General features: G+C 43.2%; 2 protein-coding genes across 2 annotated transcripts; one reads left to right on the top strand and one right to left on the bottom strand.

Annotated features, from left to right (window-relative positions):
- Window positions 1–657: 657 nt before the first annotated feature.
- gan (gigaxonin) lies at window positions 658–15,168 on the bottom strand. The gene is made up of 13 exons (XM_005748259.1): window positions 15,035–15,168; window positions 14,132–14,355; window positions 13,894–14,008; window positions 13,451–13,801; window positions 13,150–13,218; window positions 10,846–10,997; window positions 8,205–8,326; window positions 7,989–8,101; window positions 6,898–7,047; window positions 5,267–5,403; window positions 3,707–3,841; window positions 2,593–2,702; window positions 658–2,504 (listed from the first exon to the last, which is right to left on the bottom strand). The coding sequence occupies exons 2-13, from the start codon at window positions 14,314–14,316 to the stop codon at window positions 2,332–2,334; spliced, it is 1,812 nt and encodes a 603-aa protein (XP_005748316.1). The 5' UTR covers window positions 14,317–14,355; window positions 15,035–15,168; the 3' UTR covers window positions 658–2,331.
- Window positions 15,169–15,992: 824 nt separating this feature from the next.
- acd (ACD shelterin complex subunit and telomerase recruitment factor) lies at window positions 15,993–19,011 on the top strand. The gene has a single exon (XM_005748258.1). It carries the CDS (start codon window positions 16,283–16,285, stop codon window positions 17,954–17,956), a length of 1,674 nt encoding a protein of 557 aa, XP_005748315.1. The 5' UTR covers window positions 15,993–16,282; the 3' UTR covers window positions 17,957–19,011.
- The last annotated feature ends 6,485 nt before the right edge of the window (window positions 19,012–25,496 follow it).

Here is a 25,496-nt window from a genome sequence, read left to right as displayed (position 1 = left end):
ATTTAGGCCCTTGGAATCACTGTCATATTGAAACAATCAACTCTTGTGTTTGACAATTTATTATTAGAAAAACGTGTAGAGGTGTTAACGAAGGCGACTAGAGCGTCCCCCCAGTCTCTGGAGACTTTTGTAACATGGAGAGCAAATAAATGGTAACTGAACGTCTAGATATGGGCACCGCAACCTCCATCGAGAGGTCCGGCTTCAATTCATGGAACATGAGCGCTCCAGGTGAGGGGAGCCTTGCAGACAGCTAGCAGGTAGGTCGGTCTGTGTGGGGGCCAGAGAAGTCGCGCCTGTATAGAAAACAGACACTGTCTTTGTGTAGGAGGCTGTAAACGTATTTATTTCTGCTGTGCATGGGGACAGTTTAACCTGTGAGTCTGGATACTGACAGAAACTGATCCGAGGAACCACAGATCTTAATGTCTGTGTAGGTTCTCAGTCATGCAGGTCACGGTAGTCTGAGGAGCTTGGACTTCTTTAAGTTTCCTGAAGCTGTTTCACCTCTCATCCAAGAAGCTTGTTCAGTCTTCCAAGCTCCTCAGACCACAGCTCGTAATACTGATGGACTGGCTTCATTTTCCAGCCCTGGAGGTTGCTGCTTGGTAATAATAGAGAGCAAAAAAACAAACAAAAATACAAATGAGATGACATTTTGCATATATTTTGGAATAAATAACAATAAAAAAACCAGGAGTGTTTTTGTTAGGTGAGCTACAAATGCTTGTGTAGCAAACCAACCAGTAACAGTGCAGCAAATAAAGGCGACCAGCTGCAACATATCAGTTTATACCAAATTACCGCTTGAACTGATGCTGTTGCTATATTTATGGTGTTGAAGTATTAAATATTTATGTTATGATAAATAATAAGCTTACAAAATAAAACAGACGTGACTCCAACTGCAGTCTAATGCAAGTTTTTGCGCAAGTCTTTAAAACCTGACATTCTCGCGTCGCTTCAAATTGAAAGAGTTGTGTTTTGGCCCGGGGCGATCGGCCCTAACGCACACTGCGCTGCATGAACGGGGCATTTTGTAAGCGCAGCCGCTGAGTGCAGGACAGACACCAGCAGCTGTAACTCGCACAGAACAAACGGGGTCAAGAGATGCCAAAACTGTCCTGACTGTAAAGCCAGGTCAGAGGTCAGCAAAGCTGCAGCACATCCAGTAAATCACCAGGGTAAGGTGCTCTGTTTTAGAATGGACCGGCCCGGACCAGCTCAGATAAAAAGTTAAAGAGTTTGTGCTCCAAGAGGCAAACGCTGAAATCAGCACGTGGGAACGTTTCTGTGAATATACGGAAATCAGGTGCTGTCGCCAAAAGCAAGTCACCCGTGTTCGTGCATAGTTTGGAGAATTCCACGTGGCTTTTCTACACCGTCTGAGCTGCACGCCATAGTTTTTAAAGGACACAACCGCACTGCGAGGGCCTCCAGTAACGTCGACAGTTTCCTGGAGTTTAAGAGACATTTGTGAAATCTTTGGTTGTGGATTCAGAACTGTGCTCCTACAGCTTCCTGTACAAAATCATTTTACTTCCTTCTTCTAAACTGTCAAACTGTGCTGGTCACAGTTTTTGCTGTGACCAGCACATGCCAAACAGAACATTATCCATCCACACACACGTAAAACAAACCAGCGTGTGAGGCTTAATATGCATGTGACTGAGTCAGCTGGCAAGCGTCTAATGCGTTTACCAAAAAGGCAGCTGATTCCTGCTGCAACTTTTCACTTTGCTTTCATGTGTGACTCATCCTTCCCTCGTATCTCTACCACAAGGTGACGTGTGCAAAGTTATCATGAACTGGAACGTCATAACGGTGATAATAATGGGATATTTGCAGCCTTGAAATGATCTAGAGTGATCCTTTAATAAAGCGGCACCACAGCGGGCCTCGCTGCCTCTGCAAAAACTGTGCCGCGTGATTTCTAGTGTAATAAAGGGGTAGTGACTGGTGTATAATGAATCCCTCGCCAAGTAACCGAGAACCAGAAAGCATTCAAAATGAGCAATGTCCTTTAAAAGAAAGTTGTAAAAAAAGGATCCCACACTTCAAAGAAAATAGATTTAGATAAGAAAAATGTCATAAAACCCATAAAGCTAAAAATGTGTTCAGATTAAAGTCCATCCCATTTGGTCAACAATAAATATACATCAAAAGGGTCGTGAGTATAAACCAATGACTGGAGTTGAGATCTTCAAAGCGTAGCGACTACAGCGCTTTAGTGTTTGTATATAAACTCAGACCTACAGCAGATAGAGCGTACCAGTGTGCAAAAGTGGAGACACATGGAGCCGGGACAGAGCTGCCGGCTGCCGTCTCGGCTCAGATTCTGATCCGGAACATGCCCTGACTCAGCTGAAGGCGGAACAGTCGACAATTGGCGATGCGCAAGTTGGCACAGGCCGTTTTGGAAAGGTCGCTGGGTAACATCTGCTTGGTGCGATGCCACGTCCCGGTGGTGCGCCGGAACTCCCGGATGTAGTCAAAGTTTGTGCCTGCAACCAAAGGAAGCGAGAGGGTAACAGGATCAAACACTGAACATCCTGAAAGCCCAGCAGAGCTGTATTTAATGTTTTCACCGACCTGTGTCCAGGTCCCCCACCACGTAGATACTGGCTCCAATGGGCACGGCGCCGTAGACGAAGGAGGAGCTGGTCTGGATGCACAGGTTCTGGTCATCCAGGAACATCCACCTGCAGCAGAACGTGTTTCTTTTCTTTTAATAATGCAATCGTAAGATTAGCCACACGTGCAAACTGTAAGGTCAGCTCTGCTCATCTGTGCAACGATGTGCTGCAAGTTTAAAAAGTGAAGTTCAAATGGAGCGCTATCGTCCAAATACACACAAAATAAAAGCTTCAACAAGACTTTCAGCTGTCACTGGAGAAAGCATGATGCCAAAAATAAAAGAAATCAATTTAGACTTGAGGAAAATAATTATTGATGCTCACAAAGCAGGAAATGGATATATAAAGTTATCACAGCGTTTCCTGGACAGGAATAGACTGCAAGAAAAACAGAAGAGACGCCTTCAAACCAGAACGAAGTGCGCTGAAGACAACCTGGAGAACGTTTAAGCACGATTATGAGATGAAACTAGAGCCAAAGGGAGAGGCCAAAGAACAAAGAACACTGTCCCCATAGTGAAACACGGTAGTGGGAGTATTATGCTGTGGGGATGCTTCAGTGGAAGTGGGGATTTCATCAAGGTGGACTCATGACGGAAGGAAAGACGTGAAGATTTTGAAAGAAAACTGGGTCTGGGTCATTGTTTTGTCTTCTGACTCAACAAGGGAACGTTATTGACTCACACAAAGACCCGATCAGAAATCTGTGGGGTCAACAGAACTAGGGCTGGGCCATATCATACCGTTCACGGTAACACCGCTATAATGTTGGGCAACGATTAGAAAATGAAATATGGCGACAGAATATGGGTAAAACACGCAAGTGCCTTTGTTTTCATACGCACATGGCGGAGAATGAGAAGGGCGAAAGCGGATCGTTGAATTCTGTGAAATCTTTTCAGTTCTGTGTGCAAATTCAATAACGGAAGCATTCAAAATAAAACTGTTAAAAATTCCTTGCCCTGTTTAACAGCATTTGGGAAAGCGCTGAAATATGACAGCACTTTATTGCGCCAGCACAGTTTACGTCACTGTGGCTGCGTCTGTGGTTTTAACGTTTAACGACTCACCTCCTCATCTCGTCATGGTAGAACTCAGACTTGCAGGTCGTCATTTGTCTTTGTTCGGGGTTGTCGTTCTCTTGGCTTCTGACTCCACCGAACACGTAAAGCTCCTGACCGACGCCGCACGCCACCGAGCCAAACCTGAGCAGCACAGACATTTTGAGGGTTGACAGTAAAGCGGGCTCCTCGCTATGCAATGAGTTTAACAATTCATTTAAAGATAATAAGTAACGAGTAAATTAGGGTCATACGGGAGAGAGCTCTTCCCTTAAATGGGAGTTTTTCCTTCCCACTCTCGCCAAGTGCCGGCTCAGAGCGTCATCTTATTGCTGGTCTTTACTTTACAAACGTAAAGCGCTGATATTTCACTATATAAATAAAACTGAATTGATCTGAATTGAATAATTAACGCTATAAAAAGGATGCATGTGACCACGTACACCCCGTGAAGCCTCGAGGACCTCTGTTCAAGAATACAGAAACACTGCTTCTCTCCACAACTCGAGGATTTATGGTCGTCTGTTTTCAACTACAGAACTTATTCAGTGGTTAACTTTACTGACGTTCTGAGGAAGGTGGGAGACCAATGTGGTTTCAGCGCAGTGACACTGGGTTCGTGCCATCGCTGCCTTTTGGAGCATTTTTAATGAGACAAATAACCTGGCTTGCCTCGAGCAGCTTGCTATCATTAAGTGACAGCTTATTACTCGACCCTCACTCAACTTTGGGATGAATAAATATTTATGTCATTTTGTCTTACATAGAATCATTTCTGGAACCAAATGGTGGCAGGTAAAAGTTTGAGGATCCAAAATCCGTAAACTCATGGGTCACATTGCAGAGGCCTGGTCCAGCTCTTGAAATACATTTATTGAATTTATTCCTTTGCCTTTTAGCATTTTTTAGTTGAATTTCAGTACAATGCCACGGCTGTGAGAGGGTTGGATCCTCAGCAGATTCTGAACATACTGTGGGCAAAAGCGCAGTTGCAGCAGCGGTGCTTAAAAAGTACAGAAAAACCAATAAGGAAATTCTGCAGACGCCCACAGAGAAGAAAAAAACCCTCATAACAGCGCATAATGAAACCAAAACCTGTGGATGGATGAAATCCACATGAGTAGCACAGACGGGTCTAGCATGCTTGGTGTGGACTCAGCAATACGAAAGAGAAGGTGTGACACAACTAACGCACAATAAAAACCACAGTGTTGAATCTTCTGACTGCACCGTATGACTCAACAGCTACACTTGCTGAGCAAGTCAGTGAAGCTGTGATGTTAGATAAAGTTAGTCAAACTGAAAATAAAACTTCCAGATTGGGGAGAATGACAGTGACTTATAGAGCTATGTTTCATTTCCTGTTGTGCAACATAAACTAGTCCAAATTAAAGCAACAACACTGAAGTTAAATGTTAAGTGTTGCACAGCAAGTGTGCATGCAGTGAGAGAACCCCCCCCCCCCCCAAAAAAAAACAGGCTGACTGCAAAGAAAACAAAAACGTCAGGACTGTGAGGAAACACCGACTTTAACGTTTTAAGATCACAGACAGCAGAGGCTGTGCTTACCTTCTCTCTTTCAGAGGACACAGCCCCGTCCACTGCTGGGTTTTGGGGTCAAAGCATTCAACAGAGTCAAACAGCTTCCCGTAGGAGCCCCCACCGATGGCGTAGACCTTCTTATTCATGGAGGCGTAGCAGCCGACCTGAAGGAGAAGACGGAGACGATCGTACAAATCAGACGAGGTCAAAGCGTCGTCCAGCCGTCGAGCTAACCAAATATTTCTGTCACTGATTTTATGTTGTTGTTGTTTTTAACATTTCAGAACAATGAGAGCTGTTCTGCTGAAGTTACTGCTGAAGACGGGGTCATAACAGACCACCAACATCCAGTCATTAATCTAAGGAGAATCGAAGGAGATCTTTGTGTTGAACCCATGTATGGATACAGCTGCCAAACCAAATCCCAAACACACACTTTAAAAATATAAATACATTTGTCCAGAATCGCTGCGTGACATAACTGCAGGTCATCTTTTATATACAGTTTATAGACAAATCCTGTTACTCAGAGTTTTACATTCAGTCATCAAAGTGACATCCATCAGTTTGAGTTGAATTCCAGCTTGAGCAATAAATCGTTGGCGTACACAAGTGACGACAACCGTAGTTCCAAGCGCTCCGGGTGGTACAGCATTCCCAACTGGAATACGGGTCAAATTCCAGCCTATTCCAAAAATAGCTAAACACCGAGTCCAATACACATAGATAGGGGCATTGTGCTGGGAATTCTAGTGCTGACGTTACTGGAAACATTCACAACCCATCCAAGCTAAATGTGAGACTGTCATCATCTGTTCTCTTTTTCTGGTCCTTCCTTCAAATTTAACAAGAAGCTGACCTCATGCAGCTCTCTGATTGGTGGTTTCAGACTCTCGTGTAAGATGACAAATTGCTGACGTTGTCACCCATCATTAACACTCAGCAGCCAGTTAGCTTCCGGTTCTGCAGAACAGATGAGCTCAGATGGAAAAGCTGTAGAAATGCTAAAAAACTAACTACTGATAACAAAGACCCAACTCACTAAAAGTATCGATTCGATCTGTCGCACCACTTCAGCAAACCCACATTTAGACATTTTTTCCACCAAGTGGTCTACGATTATTTCATGGTGTTATTTTGATCGTTTTAATGGCGGGATGACACGCAGCAAAAATCCACAGTAGAACCTGAGCCTGGCAGTTACATGGGCAGCACCTTAGACCCTTATTTGTTTCTGTATTTACTTTATTCCTTTGCTTGCACAACATTTAGTATTTGTCCTGCTTCTATTTATGCAATTTCTGCACTTTTAACATTTTCTTTTTGGGCATTTCTGTCATGTTAATTTGATGTTTAATTAATTGTTCAACACTTACGTCAACATTTATTTATTTTAATGTCTGTTTTTATTTTATTTGATACCATTTAGATATTTTATATATCTAAAGGCATTTTTCAGGGTTATAGTTAGGTTGTGGTTAGGTTTAGGCATTTGTTTTATATGGTTAGGGTAAGGGGCTAGGGAAAGCATTATGTCAATTAGATGATATGAATACCCGAGGTGTGCGTGTGTGTGTGTGTGTGTGTGTGTGTGTGTGTGTGTGTGTGTGTGTGTGTGCGTGTGTGCGCGTGTGCGTGTGCGTAGGTGAGGGGGTTACCTTGCGGATCATGGTCATACTGGTCTGCATTTTCCAGGTATTGAAGTAGGGGTCGAACACCTCGACGGTGATCAGCCCCAGCTCTTCACTCTCTCCACCAAGAACATAGATCAGACCATCCAGCTCCACCACGCCGAAGTTCTGACGAGCCTGAGAACGTCAGCGGATGTTAATATAATCAACCACCACCGCCAACAACATCCCCCAAGCTCAGCTGTGCGCTCAGCCACAAACAAACACCCTCCTGGGGTCTCTGGGTGTTCCCACGTCTGAGTTCCAAGTTCAGATGTTTCATAAGTGCAAAGCACAACTGGGCACAGCTGGGCGATCTGTGGCCCGGTTTGTTTGCAAAGGGGGACTTGAGCTTAAATCAGATACGCTATTAGAGCATACCAAAGCCACGAAGAGTACCGCTGGTGACGTCAGTTTTTCACACAGCTGTTTGTCTGTGTCAACACAAACGCAGCAGTGGGATCAGACCCCATGACTGGCTTGAAGTGTATTATTTATTATATTGTTTTCAGACTGTGTGCAGTGCTCCTGTGCCAAATTCATCTCGGTGCAGCAGCTTTAATAAGCTGATGATCTGCTGGTGGAGCTCTGTCGGCGCCCTTTCCTAACTTCACCTTCCAGCATGTTTCCGCCAGCTACTTCATATCAGGAACTTACTAATGACAGCAAACTTTTATTAGTGAATGACATCACTTTTCTGGAGAACGATCGTGCGCTTTGTGTATCATCTGCCTTTAACCCTTCAGCTGTCAGGGAATTTTTGCAGCACTGCTGACACCTGATGGCCATGAAGTCAAATATAAAACAATATGGCAGCAACATATCTGCTCTACGTCTGGTATATACTGAATATTTATGTAGCCAAGCAGCACGAATGATGGTTTTCATACATCTGACAGAAAAGCACTGAGCAGAAGGAGAGAGTGTATCATATGACATTTGCAAAACACTGCATTCTGCTGTTTTTAATACAGCATCCCTATTTTGCACTTTTTCTGCACACTCACACAGGAGTTTACTTCTGCCGTTTATCTGTTTATGGGTTTCCATGAGTAACTGTTTCAGAAACGTGATCCTACCTGTAGCATTGGGGGAATCGGGCTCCAGGTGTTGGAGTCGGGGTCATATTTCTCTCCACTGGCCAGGACTGCGTTGTGTTCATCTGTTCCACCCACCACGAACAGAAACCCCCCTGACCAACAGAGACAGCCTTGCTAATGACACACCTGCTAATGTCTTTTACTGAACACAAAGCGTTTTGTTACAGACATGTAGGTGCGGTGGACTGCACTGACCGGCAGCAACCAACCCATGGCCGAGGCGGGCGACGCTCATTGGCTCCAACTCTATCCAAGCCTGCCTGTTGGCGTCATACAGAGGACACATGCAGCGCGACGCAGCTGTCGGCTTCCTGGTTCTGCACAGAGTGAACGCATCAGATCAGACAAAAGGTTTTCCCCTCACTCTGTTCAGACAGGATGTGAGTCGGCCTTCCCGGTACTTTTACTGAAGACCAAGTGCACACAGGAGACCGAGAACAGGCTGCCTGTTCAGACCTGTTCAGACTGCATATTTTTAAATGGTAAATGAACTGATACTTGTGGAGCGATTTTCTACTCTACTGGAGTACTCAAAGCGCTCTATACAACATGCCACATTCACCCAATCACACCCATTCTCACAAGCACTCTCTCTATACTTGGTGCTTTCTAAGTACATTCACACACATTCATACCCCGATGGATGCATTGGAGAGCAACTTGGCAACTTTAGTATCTTGCAGACTGGAGGAGCCAGGGATCGAACCACCAACCTTCCGATCAGTAGATGACCTGCTCTACTTCCTGAGCTACAGTCAAAGTATGATTTCTCTGCAAACAATTGATTGTGTTGCATAAGTTCAATTCAATTCAATTTTATTTATATAGCGCCAAATCACAACAAAAGTCGCCTCAAGGCGCTTCATAGATACAGAGAAAAACCCAACAATCATATGACCCCCTATGAGCAGCACTTTGGCAACAGTGGGAAGGAAAAACTCCCTTTTAACAGGAAGAAACCTCCGGCAGAACCAGGCTCAGGGAGGGGCGGGGCCATCTGCTGTGATTGGTTGGGGTGAGAGAAGGAAGACAGGATAAAAGACATGCTGTGGAAGAGAGACAGAGGTTAATAACAGATATGATTTAATGCAGAGAGGTCTGTTAATACATAGTGAGTGAGAAAGGTGACTGGAAAGGAAAAGCTCAATGCATCATGGGAATCCCCCGGCAGCCTACGTCTATTGCAGCATAACTAAGGGAGGATTCAGGGTCACCTGGTCCAGCCCTGACTATATGCTTTAGCAAAAAGGAAAGTTTGAAGCCTGATCTTAAAAGTAGGCCAACAAAGTGAAAACTACAAAACAATATAGCTTTTAAATGGGTGCTTAGGACAAAGCCTTTAGAAATCAACTAACGAGAACACACTAGATCTTCTTGTTTGAAGCCAGAAAGATCTGTTGCAGAGTAATTGTAGCTCCAGTACTAGAAAAAAAGAATTGCCTGAAAATCATTTCCTTCTCCCTGTACAAGTTACAGTAATCTGTATTTACTTTCATTAAATCTCTGACAGTTTTCAGGAAACCAGACAAAAAGTAAGTATTTATATCTACTTATATAAATACAAGTAGATATAAATCTCCCTAAACCTCACGCTGGATTTGGGAAGGTTTTACATCAGATCCCCTTCCTGACACAACCCCAAAGGGCCGTGTGTCAGATGCAGATGGAATCGAACCATCAACCATTTGAATGTGCTAACCAGTACACTATAGAGCCACACACAAAATATTAAGGAGGGGTTAACCCTGCAAAGCCTGAACCATGAAATAACTGCCAGAAAAGTCTTTTTGAAGCTGGAGTGTTTATTTCACCTTCAACGCCATCGCACTCATCACACCCCGGACACAACCTGTTCCAACTGCTTCCCTCTAGTAGGCGCTGCAGAGCGCTGCATGCAAAATCAAGCAGACATCTGTACAGTTTTTATTCCCACATTCACCCTGATCAACGCTCACGCAGAGTCTGTACTCATACAGCCATCATATCAATCACTGCAGTAGCACTGATGTCGTACAGATCAGGGTTTTTTAGGAAAAAAGAAAAAAAGTCACAATAAAATTGTCTTATCAGATTTATTAGCTTCCTTAGGTATCTGAGCTTTTACGTAATTAAACAAAAACACTGCATCAACCCACCGCACCTCCACCATGACCTGAACTAATCTCAGCTGAGATGGTTTGGTTACAGGACAGAGTGAAGCACACTGTGAGATTTCAGAGGCATTCAAAGTTCAAAGGTGATAACTGAATCTCAAAGTCTACGTTATCTGCTTTGTTTCCATGCTGCGTCAGTCATGATAGCATCTGAAGGACACAGCACACAAACAAGCTTCTGCTGCAGCGCTCAGCTCAGTTTTACTGCTTCAATCTTTTTTTCCCTCCGTCAGCTGTTTTTTTTTTTTTCCTTCCAACAAGTGCTGATATACCTCCCACCCCCACCTTTCCTTTCTTCGCTCAGTAGACGCAGGTTGTAGCTGTGACATGGTCATCCATTCATTCTGACTGTGTCGGAATTTTGTCCCAGGCTATCTTTGTTGAACACTGTGACACATGGAACCAACATTTCATAGTCACAGGCAAAAATACCGTCATGGTTATTTCACGTGAGTCATTCTTCCAGAATGGCACAAAATTACACAATTTACACTCGAGTTAAGGCCGGTTAGTTAAGGTTACTTCAGTTTTGATGTCATCAGCAGACACTGAAGAATACAGTACAATAAATAAAGCATATAAATGGTAATGTATTTGCAGCCAAAATAAATGTATGAAATAAACTTCTGTTTCTTTGCATGAAGCCCAAACAGAACAAAACAAAGTTGGCGAGTGCGACTTACTTGCGATCCTCACCTCCAGCGATGACGATACACTCAGAATACCCTCTGGGTTTGAAGGCAGCGAGCATAGCCTCCCCCTGCAGCTGACCCTGCGTCAGCACCGGCTGACAGTACTCTCTGATCACCTCCCTCATCAGAGGCTCCCCCATGGCCTGATGGGATACAACGGTAGCACACAGCGAGGTTAGCTCAAAACTTATATTGCATTTGTATGTTTATAGCAGACTGAGTAAGCCACAGCTTTCCCACATAAAGGTGGTAATCAGCAGTTCCTCCCGCACTGGGATGTCACTAAAAGCTTTTCAGGAGAGTTTTCATGGTGAATGACTGCGTGTGAGGATCACTGGCTCACACACAGCTAAACTGTCCATGTCTGCAGGTGGAGGAGATGTACCAGGTGAGGCTGAAGGAGACAAAGTGTGTGTGTTTTAGCCACTACACACACAGCACTCATCAGTATACTCAGTTATCAATGCTCAGTGTTGTTAGATGTTGAAAACAGGAGCCACTTTGTTCTGAAATTCTCTGCTGCCATTTGATGTTTTCTCAGATTTAAAACCATGGTTCATTTGTCAGTTAGCCTTGCTAACACGGGGAGAAAGAGACTCATTGTATTCACACTTAATGTTGAAGAAAGGCAGCCTCAGCCTGCATTTCAGCTGCTACAGCCTTTAACCTGAGCTGTGACGCTGTCATTATAGCCAAACGATAAGCTGGGATCAGAATCCTAGCTCATAAAATCGAATATACTTCCTGATTCTTGTTACAGTTTTCATGACATACATTTACATTGACACTAGGGCTGGGCCATATTATACCGTTCACGGTAATACCGGTATAATGTTAGGCAACGATAGGATAATGAAATATCGCGATAGAATATGAGTACAACGCGCATGCGCAGTGGCTTTGTTTTCATACGCACATGGCGGATTGTTGAGTGAAACAAATGAACCAGAATTGGTTTGTAAAAATGGTGCAACTTCAGTGATGTGGAACTGGTTTGGTGTTTGTCCGTCAGATACACGACAAAGCACATTTTTTTGCAGAACATGCAAGCGCCCGTCGTTATTGTCGGACTAAGATGCTCTTAAATCTGGGAGTAATCTGGGTCCTAAACTCCATAACCTTCAGGTCAAACGAACACTGCAGCATCACTGAGAGTTAAAAACTGTCTAAATTCTTTCATCTTTAATAAAACGATCAGCATTGCTGCTTTACCAGGTGTAACTATGAAGTTTAACTTCCAGGCATCCATGAAAACAGAATTTATTACATTTAACGGAGTTAGAAGTTAGCAGGAAGCTAGCGGGAGTTAGCTCGCTAGTTTCGCTAGCATGTTCTGACTGAGAGATTTCTGAAAAAATCAAACGTACAGCTCTGCTATCACTTCCAACATAAATGAAGACAGGAAACTAAACAGCAGTGACGTTTGTAGGGTTGCTGAAGTTGGGCTAGCTGGTATTTAATGCTGTGCTACGTGATCGCTAGTGACACAGCTATGTTAGCATAACATAAACAGTGAAGCTGGAGGACGAACACTAACACTTTTCCACTTATAAAAGTTAACGTTAAGGTTCCTGATAGTTAGAGACAAATGCAATCGCATGGCAGGATGCTGTAAAAGGACCAATCTTCAGTCAGGAGAACAACTGAGATAATCCATCCACAATACGAGGTTAGTTAATATACTGCAACAACATGGGAATAGAGCCGCTGCCAGAGAATTCAACATTAATGAATCAATGGTACAGAAGTGGAGGAAGCAAGAAGAATGAGTTTAATAAAGTTTGATTTATCTGACTGCTTTGTTTCACTTAATGTGCCTTATAATCCCGTGCACCTTATGGTCCGAAAAATGTGTACTGCACACTGCAGTTTAATGTTGCAAAGCACCTCTTTTTAACTTCAGTGAATATTATACATGGTTATGCTCAGGATATGTCAGCACATTTCTACTGGAAATGCCTTTTGGTTAAACTTTCAGCAAGGAATTTGCATTTGCACTGTTACATTTTTATAAAGCTTTAATGTACATAAAAACCAGCTTCTTGTTTAAGTGAAAATAAATGGAAGGTTGTCTTTTTGCGCTAGTAATGTTGTGGAGTTGTATTTTGTCTCGCATCAATTATATCGTCGGTTATATCGTTATCGCAAATTTTCAAATATATATCGTGATAAATATTTTTGGCCATATCGCCCTGCTCTAATTGACACAACAGTTTTCAGTGTAACATTCACATCCAAACACGGTCTCCCTGTGCCTGCCAGTAGCAGCTGGTAAGAAGTATTTAGACTGTTTACCTGCTCTCTCAGGTAGCTGAGATCCAAACCCTGCAGCCACACGGCAGACATCACTTCCTTCATGCGTACCTGCAAATTCAGATGGGATAACAGTTTTTTTTTTATTCAGTTTGAGCCAGCCCTTCACAGTTTTATATGCATAAAAAAGAAAAGTGTTTATAGTTAGGTAGTTTAGAATTTAATAAGAAAAACCACTCATCAGTATTTTGTTGATATGAAACTAAAGCTGGACAATGAGACTCGCCTCTGAATGCTGCAGGTATCTCTGCAAAAAAAGAGAACATTTTCCAGTGCTACCCACCCTGCGATCATCCGGGTCGTGTGCGAACCACCGCACCACGGCCTCCAGCACATGCTTCTCGTTGCCCACATTCAGCTTCTCCATGGACAGCACCTCGCAGAGTCGGTCCGGTGGCAGCTCCCTGAACTCCTCAGTCAGCGCCACGTCACGGAAGTGCGTTTGCAGGAACTCTGTGGCGACGTAGTGCACGTGGTAGAGGCAATAGTGCAGAGAGAAGAGGCGGATACCGATGCAGTTCTCTGCAGTGATGCAGCTCTCCAAGAACTTGCAGCACATTGACTTGAGGTCGGTCATGAGGAGAAGGTCGGATGCCTGCACCATGTCCTGGATGGTCTCTTCTCTCAAGGTGATCTGTGTGTGAGGTACATATGAACAGTCAATGAAAGCCACACGCTATTAGGATATCAGCAGGTCACTCTGCTTTTTAAAGCATCCCCACTCACTTCACCGCTGAAGATGTAGTCCAGGATTTGTTTCATGATGGCCATAGAGACCCCCTGCAGCTCGATTCTGTAAGTAGACCCATCTTCCTTTGGAGGGTTGTAGTTCAGCTTGGTCCTAACAGGAAGTAAAGCAAGAATCATCTGAGCTATAGCACTGCCACTAAATAAAATTGGACACGCCCTTGTTGTCCCTGGCTGGTGTTTACAAACAGTTCGATATGTGCTGTGACTGACTGACCTGATGTAGGGGCTGGCAGCGGCCAGGATATTTTTCTGGACAGGAAGCTCCTCTCCGTCCACCACCAGCAGCGCATCGTGGAAACTTTGCTCCTGCCAAAAGGTGCGAAGGACTCTCAGGAGTCTCTGGGAATGTTGTGGATCCGAAACCTTCGAACCGGGCTCATTGGAGGCAGTGTCGGGCATGTCTAGGCTTGCGACAGCCCGAGGACGCACAGCACACTCCTGCCAACATAGTGCCAAACTGAGCTTCTTCAAACAGTACCACCTAATGTTGTCGAACATACGATGACAGTAATGCACAGTTTACGGCACTAAGTAAAAGAAAAGTGGTCCATTCTTAAAATCGAGTTTCAAAAGTCTCAACATAAACTCTTCATTGCGAAACTTTTTTTTTTTTTTAAATAAAGGACTTCTCTGGAGTGGCTAGTCCTCTGCCAGTACAGCGAGTGTAAACGGGCCGCGTTAGCAAAACCCAAACGTAGCAAACATATCATGCTTTCAGTGAATCAATTTAATGCCGAATATTACGGAAACACCCGAGGACCCATGGGACCCAATGATTTACATTTATATATGTTAGCGATCTTGACTGTATCGAGTCTAAACTTGAACTGATATTCCTAAATGAGGTTTGGCCAGTAAATGCTAGCATAGCACCAAAACAACCGACATGTCGATAAAGATTTCCTCGATAAAGATTTCCCGTGATAAAGGAAGGACAACGCCGCCATTAACGTTTTTTTTTTAAGTAACATCGTTACATGATTTTAGCAAAATGTTTTTGTAAATGAAAACTGTGGAGTTATGTTTACATGGGGTTCCGACATGGACTGTTTACAGTGCATGCAAAACCTGAGGTGTCATCCTTTCCTTTTACTGATTACAAATTTAAGTATCTCACCTTAAGACTGAAAAATGCACCTTTCTCTTCTGGGCACAGGGCGTACCTACACTACATGAATTACTCATCCACCCTCTCTGGTCACTCAGGACGAAAATTTTGGAAGTAGACGTCAAGGCATGTGTTGTGCTACATTCAAATCTTGGGAAAATGTGGTAAATATGACATCCATCTCGAATATATGTGACGATAATGGAGAACGTACAACGGAGAACATATCTATTTATATTTCAAGCCACTATGTTTTGAAAGCTTTCATAATAAAGAAGAAACCACCTCGGTTGCTTTAAACAGATAAAAAAAATTGCCGTTTGCAATGTATTTTGGCGACACCACCTGAACGGAGCATCAGGGCGGAACGCGTGCAGTTTAAAATGTGTGCAGCAACAGAACAGCTGTGAATCAAACAACCGATATAAATATGTACATTTGGTTTCTAAAGACAAAAAACATGTTACATTTCATTATGTATTTTATTTTAGTTTTCGCAATGTCTTTTATTTTTTTCTGACTTTCGTAATGGACGCTGATTGGTCGGTTTAGAATTTACGACCACACCCATTCCCTTATTGTCACGTGTTTCCACACAATAACTACGAGTTTGAAGCACAAAAAACTTCAGTTTGTGTAAAACGGCCGGCTAGTTTTAATGCTCGAAGGCGACCCGAAACCAGGAGGGTAATGCTGGAAATTCTTTGCAGCTATTGGATTCATGCCTGAAAGCATAATGGCGGATGTCGTAAAACGTGGCTCATGGTCGAAAAAAAAAAAAACTATCCCCGATAGAATGATGTCAGTCAAAGTTTCTATACATATTATTAAAGGCATAAACTCGCTATTTTACCCAAGTATTTGGCTTCGACGGTTTAATATAATTTAATATAACTAATATGACTAATGATTAATATATATAATTCATCTTCTTGTTATCGTTCGAAATAAAACGATTAACTTTTGCGCTTTTATGTTGAAGGAGCTGCTGTTCTCTGTCGGTAACTTGACTGTCGCCGCCATGACTGCAGACACGCGCAGAGCGGAAGTGCACAGAGGTTACAACGCTGATCAAATATTTAAGCTAAGCAAGTGTCCAGCTAACGTGGCTAAAATATAAATGGCGACACTGCGAGAGACGAGTGTGTGGACTTCACCGAGTCCCTGCTAAAGTTGTCACTACAGTGAGGATGTGGTGGGAGTGTTCTTCTGACTGAGTCTCGTAACTGTTCTGCGGTACGGTTTAAAACTCCGGACATGCCTCGGCTTCCGCGGAACAGACTGTCTCCATGGATAGAGCGGCTCATCTTGAGCTACGGCAGCCAGGAAGAGCAGCAGGAGGAGGTGGGCAGCAGGTTGAAGGCTCATGTCATCGGTGTGGGTCAGATGTCCCAGTCCCAGGCGGGGAACACCGAGGGCCCCACCGGGTTGCTCTTCCTGTCTGATGGGGTACTCCAGATCCCAGCCGTCCTCACGGCGTCAGCCTGGGAGCATCTGCAGGAGCAGGAGGACCGTGAGTGCTTCAGCAGCCTACTCAACAGCACGGTTTGCATCCAGGACTACCGGCTGCAGTTCCACATGGCCTCAGAACAGACTAAATGCAGGTTCTTCTTATCAGTCGGAGAACTAGCTACAACCGCAGCAGGTCCAGTTAAAGACAACACTCCCTGCTGCACCACCCTGTCCTCTGTCAGGATGAAGATCTGTAAAACGTGGAGAGCTCTGCTGGGTCAGGAGGACTCTCAGAAGAGCCAGTGTGAATTTGACCTATCCGAGCTGCTGGGAGAGTGGCAGCACGACTGTCTGCAGGCTGTGCTGGAGGACGTCAGGGAGAAGCTGACAAGGGGACGCGCCGCGAGCCTGCAGCCCTCCACCTCCACCTGTCACTCCACGCAGACCTGCTCTAGCACACGCTGGGATGTGGACAGGATCAGATATAAGGGAGAGAAGTGTTTCAGTGTCCCTGTGAAATATCTCCTTATCCCAGAAGAAGACTCTCAGCAGGTCCAGACTCTAAAAAATGCTGAAAGCAGCACAGAGAGGATGGAGGAGGAGAATATACCGCAAGTCTGCAACCCTCCAGAGACCACGCAGCCCTCTGTTGATGATGCACACTGGCAGATAGTTCAGCCAGCAGCTGTACAAGGAGTTTGTGCATCCAGTGACAGCTCATCTCTTCCAATGGAGGACAGCCTGCTCCACGAGGATGTGATCACAGGTGGGACTGACGAGCCTTTGTCCAACCCGTGGAACATATTTCCTCCTCCTTGTATCTCCTCATCTTCCTCTGATGCATCTCCAGAAGCTACACCAAGCATCTCGCCGCACCCCGCCTCTGCTGCAGAATCCAAACCTGATCCCGCCACCAGCACGCAGCTTCCTGCCCACCTGGTGGAGTCCAGCTACTTCCCACCCTACCAGAAACAGCTGACTGCTCTCCCCACCACTGCCACTTCCTCTTGTTCAGCTTCAGGCTCCATGATTGCTCCAGAAATGGAAAATCATCGCACCTGGACAGCACAGCAGAGCCTCCCACCTGTGGACCGAGAAAGGGAGGAGACAACTTTAACAAGACACGGAAAAGTTAAGAGAAAGCAAAGCGAGTCCACACCAGAAGTCCTCGACACCTCCACCTTGGCGGAGGACAAGGAGGCGGAGCTGAGCAGCAGTCCTCCATCGTGGCTCTTTGACACTCCGGTAGGAGGCTCCAGTGCTGAAGACGGCAGCAGTCCTAAACAGGCTTCAGGGAGTGTCCCGAGAAAAATTCCAAAGGTTCATCGCGACGGCAGGCCGTTCTCTTACTCGTACCGCGTGTGTGGACAGAATCTGCAGGACTTCAGTCGCTTCAGAATGACTGAATCTCTGCTGCACTGGGCTGTGAAGTATCTCGTGACTCCAAAGCAGACAGACAATCCTGCAAACGTAGCGTGAGCGGGCCTAGTTTACCTCTCGTCTGTCTTTAGTTCTGTTCTGGTATTGCTTCAGTTTGTCGGTTATGATGGTGTCCTCAGGCCGCTCTGATGGCCATTTCTGTTTGGGATGGTTTGGTTTATCAAACGAAGGTCCACATCAGCTGATGAGGGAATTTACAGCTGTTATTTATTTAGCTTTTATGAAGATTTCCTCATTTTCCAAGAACAAAATAAAAACAAAGTGCTGGCGTTTCAGTCAGAGCTTCCTAATTTAATGAGAAACTGATCTGATTTTGGTTTATTGAGCATATAAGACATCACCTTGGCTTGTAGGAAGTTAAAACTTAATTTGATTGATTTTTTTCCTGATATTTTGTATAAAAATTTGCAAACAGAAGAGGTTTGCATTTCACAAAAGCACATGACAGCAATGCCAAAGACACCGAAAATGTTTTGCACACACGGTCGATGTTTGTTTAACAATTTTTGGTGAGCTCTACACAAATAACAATGTTAAATCATCAATAAATACAATTACTGACCGAAATAAAGCCAAACGGCAGTTTTCCTTACACCTGAGCAGGAACGCCGTGCTTACACCGATGCACAAACTCGTCACACACTGTGAAACCATGCTTGTGTTTCATGCTGTGTGACGCTGTCACGGGTTAAAAATGAATATTTTCTCAGCCTCTAGATGCTAAGATGTCCAAATAAAACACGTTTGGAGTCTCGTTTCAATCATTTGCTGTTAAATGTTCTGTAAGTGCAGAGGTTGTGGCTTTGCTCTCTTTTGGGATTTCAGACCTTTCCTGTCTGTGATTAATGGAAATGTCACACGCTGCAATATTCAGCTGACATTAGTTTGATGTCAGACGTCATCAGCAGCTGTTTGATTATCCATGAAAGCAAAAATGTAAAATATTTGATTGTTCCACATTTTGATAAATGAATATTTGTGACAGTTGAGTAAAAATCTGCGTTCTAAACTCTTTTTTTTTCCCCCCCCCACAGTTTTCTGTTTTTCAGACAAAATTGATAAAAGAAAAATAAAACTTGGCAGATGAATAAAAAGGATGTTTGTAGTTTTCTCCATAGAACCGCCTCATGTCTCAGAGCATCGTTGGAGCTGTGCTTTTGTGTTTTTTCATTGTTGAGTGTGGAGATGATTAGAGCAGTATTAACAGTAGAAGCTCAGTTAGCAGCTTTATTATCTCACCTGCAGTAGAATTCTTAGACCCAAACCTCAGTCAAAGTCGTCATATTTGTAGAAAACAAAAAACTAGTAAAGCTGCATTAGTAGATATTTTTCTTTCTTTTAAACTTGGCAGCTTTTCAGTATCGATCCAGGCTCTCATGCAGCCATATTTCACGTTCTTCATCAGTATGAAGGCTCATAATCCTGAAAATCAGACTCAGGGTTTATTTCTGATCAAATATTCAGATTTCCTGGTTAAAGGTAAAAGAGTTGTTCTTTATTCGTCCAGGAGGTGTCGCTGAAGACCGTGCTTGTTAAAGTCGAGCTGATGCAGCGGTTCAGTAATGCGCACGTCAAAGCAAAAAATGTGAAGTGAACTAATCAAAACCTCACAAAGTGATGCTGGTAGGCAGAGGAGGGAGTTTTTGCAGAGCTGTGCCTCCTATACGTGAGTATTTACTGTCACTAAAAGAAAAGGCAAAGAAGAAAACAATGTTGCCATTGTATGGAAGTTTAGGAACTGAACAGTTTATGATAATAAGGAAATGAGAACAACCAATAAATAAATAACATACACAACTAAGTAAGTGAGCACCACAATTCAGCAGCTTGTAGAACCACCTTTGACAGTAATAATCTGAAGCAATCATTTTTTGCACGACCACAGCTCACATCATCGTGGAGGAATTTTGGTCCACTGTTCTTTACATCGTGGCTTCAGCCATGTGAAGGCCCACCACAGCATCTCAGTCAGGCTGAGGTCTGGACTCTGGGCCCTTACAGCAGGTCGATTCTTCTGGTCTAAGCTTTAGCTGTGGGACAGACGGGCTCACATCAGCCTCTAGAATACTTTGGCATACAGAGGAGTTTGTGGTCGACTCAGTGACATCAAGGTGCCCAAATCATCAGCTCGCCACCACCGTGCTGACAGTCGGTATATCGTTAGCTTCATAGCATAAGTGCCTAAGTCATTTTTTTGTGATGACATAGGCAGACGGACAGGATGATGCAGCAGTGGTAGGGGAGTAAAGTTAGGCAAAAATCTCAATTTGACCAAAAAATGACTTAGGCACTTATGCTATGAAGCTAACGATATGTTTGTGCTGATAAGCTGTGTTTGACTTTCTCCAAACATCACACTGTGCATGAGGACCAACTCGGCAGGAAACAGTAGAGGTTAGTTTTTGTTCATTTTAACAGGTGCCAAATAAATCAGATGATGGGATGTTTCAACAGAGGAAAGGATGACTGAACAGGATACAGACCCCGAGGCACAAGAAGTCAAGGAGCCCTGGTACAGAGAAAACTGAAAAGAGATGTGCACAAAAAGCCTCAAAATGACCAAAGTGAGGAGAAATATTAACAGAAGCTGATGCACCAATGAGTGTAAACAGAGTAAAAATGATCAGAAAAAGGTGCAATGTGACCCCCAAGAGACTGAAATGATGAAAAAGAGATAACTGTCTCCCCCTGGTGTCTACAAACAACCAGAGGCTGTAACTGTGAGAGGGCCATGCACACAACCATTCAGTAAACTGCATTTTATCAACACCTTTTTTTAAACTTAACTGAGTGTTCTAGATTGTTTTTAATTATCTGAAGACGACATAAAAAGCTCATTTTGCTCGTATAAGCAAATAAGAGGTGAGAAAAGAAACAATTTATTTTGGTTTACAGCAATTTGTGAAAGAAAGAAAGAACAAAAGAAAGCTTAACAGCAGTTTCCGTATAACCACTGTGTAAAGAATGGTCACGTTTTCTTTGCAAAAACACAAAAATGTCTAAAGTGAGGAAAATGACACAAATGCAACACTGCAAATAGATGCAAAGTAACTAGAAAAGACACACAACACATCCTGGTATTTATTAGCTCCACCGAGGAGGTTATGTATTTGGTAGCATTTGTGTTTGCGTCATTGTGTTTTGAACGAATGAACTTTTAGAATGGGGGCGTGTTAACAATCCTTTAAAACACAGATGTCGAACTCCAGTCCTCGAGAGCCGATGTCCTGACACTTTTAAATGTCTCCCTGCAGCAACACACCTGAATAAAATTAGGAGGTCATTAGCAAGACTGGACTGCATGCTGAGGTGGCAACCCCTTACCTTGCTCAAGTAAATTTACATAAATGTAAGTTTTTGGAAAAATGCACTTCTAAAAGTACTTTTATTGCATCATATTCATTCATTCATGAGCTGCTGTAACATGAATCAAATGGCTGAACTGCCACCTCAGCATGCAGTCAGGTCTTACTAATGACCTACTAATTTTATCCAGGTGTGTTGTTGCAGGGAGACATTTAAAAGTTTCGGCTCTTGGGGACTGGAGTTCACTACCTGCGCTTTAAAATGTGGCTTAACTCCACTGAGGTCTTCAATGTCAACTTAATGATTTATTGGTCAACAATGGGCAAAAAGCCCAAATATTATGTAACATCTGAACTCTGACCTCTCCTCCCCCTCTCTACAAAGTACAACTTCTTAAAGTACGTTTAAAAAGAAAAATGTAAACTTACTTTTCCATCCACTTGTCCTTTTCAGGGTTGCTGGAGCCTATCCCAGCTGTCATAGGGCGAGAGGCAGGTTACACCCTGGACAGTCTGTTGCAGGGCTAACATATAGAGACAGACAACCATTCACATTCCCACCTATGGGCAATTTGGATTAATCAATTAACCTACCCCCACAAACTGCATGTCTGTGGACAGTGGGAGGAACCCACGCAAACACGGGGAGAACATGCAACCTCCACACAGAAAGCCCCGGCCTGATGGTGGAATTGAACTCAGGACCTTCTTGCTGTGCAGCAGTGTTGACCACCGTGCTAGCCTTCAAAGCAAATACTGCAAGAGACAGCGCCTCCTCTCTGGGTGCTTCCTGTATTAGCTTTGCTTCATTTTCTCATTTTGAAGTTTTAAAAGCTTTCGATTTTTTTTATGTGTAAAAACAACAGCTTTTGTTTTGCTGAATGGTTTCTTCTCTCGTGAGCCTCCTCGTCTGTGAGGTCTTGGCATCTTGCTTCCTGTTTTATTTTGAAGGTTAGATCTTCATGTGGCTTTCAGTGCTTTTGCTTCCATTCTCTTTTCCCCTCCCTCATTAGTGACTGACTGACTTCACCCACTCCTTATTTCACTCCTCTGCTGAGAAGAGTATTTCATCTGCGTCATTCTCCTCAGTCTTTGTCATTTCTACCGTCTTTGCTCTCCCTGTGGTTTGGAATTGTCCACTGAAGATGTGTTTTCTGAAATCTTGTGGTCGTTAAGGTGCTTTTTGACTTCCTGCAGATTCATTCTAGTTTTTTTCTGTTCTCGTCCTTCAGTTTCATCAGCCTACAGGTGAAAAACCGCTGCGAACAGATACAAAGTGTCTGCAAAGACACCCAATATTATAGCAAAGATGAACATGCAACTACATAGCAACACAAGCCATTTCCTGCATGTTGTTCCCCTTGTTCTCTCCAGCAATAAAGGATAAAATGCACTAGAATAAATCTTTACAAAAACCCAAATAAATACAGATGAAAGCTAATCTCAGTCTGAGATCATCACTGGAATCTCTTTTTGGTCTGGGACTAGGCTTAATCCAGGTCTGGGAGACTGGCTGAAACTGTGTCATGGACAATCCTGACATGGAAAAGATCGTAAAGAAAGCAGAAAGCAATCAGAAAGGAAAAACAAGTCAGCGCTCTGGCACATCACGTCTAATAATCTGTTTCTAATAAAGCGACCCTACAACACTGAGTTTGGGGAGTCAATGCTCCTGATCTTTGGACACACAGTGCTGCTTTTGTGAACTCTCAAATAAAGGTTGTAACAGCTGGGCGACTGGGTGACATCACTGTCAATAAAACATCATGCTCGTGCATCTGCTGCTCGAACATAAAGTTGTAGATATCAAAATGCGTCCTGCAGAATTTCCACTAAAATGTCAGATCCTGAATCCTGCTCGCCGTGGCCCGCACTCGTCTCATACTTTCATGTTAGTTTAGTTTAATTTGCTAATGAATCACCGTCTGCTCAGAGAGAAACAGAGAAAAGACCAACTTCTGAGTTTATCCACTGAAAGCTCCAAGGCCTTAATGTAAGCAGGAGCCAGCTGTGCGCACTTGTAAAGTTGTTATAATCCTCCTCTGACCTATAAACAGGAAAATACATAATATAAAGCATCATGCTCACATCTACAAATAATACACTGTCCATGTTGTCCTTGTAAGGCAATACAGTCCCGAGTGGCTCCACGAAGCTTCTCCAAGGACAATTAAAGTCGGGTTTCATTTTGTCCCACTTTCATACGGACACGGTCAGAAAAGAACCTGAAGAAGCTGCAGTCGATGTGAAAACAAATATTCATTCAGAACTTTTCCACAGAGCAGAGAGTTGATTTGGTCACATCTGTAGGAGACATTTCAGTACTTACACAGTTGTTTTATATGATTATACGTTGCTATTTTAATTCTCTGAGCCCTTCAGATTTTTTTTAATTAATACACTCTTTATCCATTATTATATAATTAGAAATTTTCATTGAGCGCTGTGTTCACCTCCCCTTATCTTCATGTTTAGTGTGAGCGTTTGGTTACTTCCTGTTTTACTTTGAAGGCTGGCTTTCACGTGGGTCTTTGGTCATAGTCAGATACTCAAAAACAAAACAAAACAAAACAAAGAAATAAATGAAATAAGAAAAGAAGATACAAAAATCTTCCCACATCCTTTTCCTAATCAGTGTTTCCTTGATGGAAAACCCTATGAGGTCAGAGGAAGGTGTGAAGGAGACCTCATAATGACTGAGAACAGCGAGCCGTGGTTCTCCTACACCGGCCTCCTTAAACTGATGACGGATGTCTGACACATTGAAATGATAATTTCCAGAAGATGAACTACAAAATTTACATTTTACTTCACGTCAAAAAGAGACTCACTTCTTAAAATTATCACTTAGCTACAAAATTTAGAATTTTAAAGGAAATACATGTACCTGAATGTAAAAAAGAATATTAACGATAAAGCTGAAAATACAGTGATGAACTTAAATAATCAGAAATGTGAAACAGAATCGGGGGCGCCTCCGGAATTTTTTCATTGGGGTGGCCATATGAGGGCCACTAAAAATATTGGAGTGGCACACGAAAAGCAGAATTTCCAGTTTTATTATGCTGTTCTTAAATACACGAGTTACTTGGAAAATGTGGCAAAAACACAGAGACGGAAAAGAATGATATGCCGAGTTCATTTCCTGCTATTAAAGTTGATGATTGTTAGCAGAAGCAAATTAAGATCCATTCTCCCGGGAAGGAGTTCAGTTTAAAAGCAAAGTTGTTCATGGGATCATGTCAGAGTGTGATGCCTGTCTCTGTGTTGCCCCTGAGATGCACCATTGATCTTTCCAGGGGTCGGCACCGGCTTTTCTGCAACCTGACATGGATCAAATACCTGTAAAAATATTCATAATATGTTAACATGTTTCAAAACCAACTATTTATTGGTACAAAACAAAATCATCTTTTAACATCACATTTATTTAAAATTATTATTTAACATAACAAAGTCTTGACGTGGGGAGGTTGGCACTGGAGGTGGTGGTGGTGGGGGTCGCCCCCTGCTGGTCATTCAATAACGTCAGATCCCGAAGCCACGCCCATCTTTTAGACTGCCAGATGTTTATCGTGTTTTGCTAACTTCTGTAGCTATTAACACTTTATCGAGTGTTGGAGTTTGGCGGCTTCACCAAACACGGAGCTTTAAATTTAGTTTTACCTTAGGTGAGTTTAGATGTTTTTTGGGACACTCGGGCACCCCTACATTTGATCATACCACCCATTAAAATAGAATAGAAGGAGTAGCAATAATAACAATGTATCTTATATGTCTTCTGATATTATATTTTGGCAGCTGGTCTACTGGAGACAGGATCCAATAAAAACAGGTTTAAATGTCCGGTGTTGCTGCTGTAATGATGTTACAGTGCACTCACACACAGGTGCTGCTGTTTCAACAGCAGGTTTGTTAGGAATAAATATGACTTTTTGGGGGGAGGTTTTTGTTGCTGTGGCAGAAAGAAAATGAAGAGGTCATTTCACGAACTCTTATAATGTTTCTTTAGGGCCATTAGTGTGCTGACACATCACTAGTTACCACCCAAGGAGCTGGTGTACTTCATAATTTTAGTTTGTTAACGATTTTTATTCCTATTTTGGTCGAATTGAGCTTCAGTGTTCGTTTACAGCTCCAAGTGCAGGTGAGAGTAAGTCAGAGGATGTGATCTGTCAATGTTCAACAGCAGCTTTAACTTACTTTAGAAAGCTCTGGTCAGCATGATTGAGCCTTTGTCTCCGGTTTGGTAAATAAAGGGTACGAGATAAAAC

The sequence above is a fragment of the Pundamilia nyererei genome, unplaced genomic scaffold, assembly GCF_000239375.1.
Source record: "Pundamilia nyererei isolate P.nyererei 1_Seehausen unplaced genomic scaffold, PunNye1.0 scaffold00218, whole genome shotgun sequence".
NCBI lineage: Eukaryota > Metazoa > Chordata > Actinopteri > Cichliformes > Cichlidae > Pundamilia > Pundamilia nyererei.
Note: the sequence above shows the minus strand (reverse complement) of the source record. Positions and strands in the feature narration are given on the sequence as shown.

Bases quoted from the DNA above. Each gene is read 5' to 3' on its own strand.
- gan (XM_005748259.1), bottom strand. From the start codon at position 14,316: ATGCCCGACACTGCCTCCAATGAGCCCGGTTCGAAGGTTTCGGATCCA. The intron at 10,998-13,149 runs GTAAACAGTCTA...GTATCCCATCAG, and splicing joins TCAGCTACCTGAGAGAGCAG to GCCATGGGGGAGCCTCTGAT. The intron at 7,048-7,988 runs GTAGGATCACGT...TGACGTTCTCAG, and splicing joins CGATTCCCCCAATGCTACAG to GCTCGTCAGAACTTCGGCGT.
- acd (XM_005748258.1), top strand. From the start codon at position 16,283: ATGCCTCGGCTTCCGCGGAACAGACTGTCTCCATGGATAGAGCGGCTC.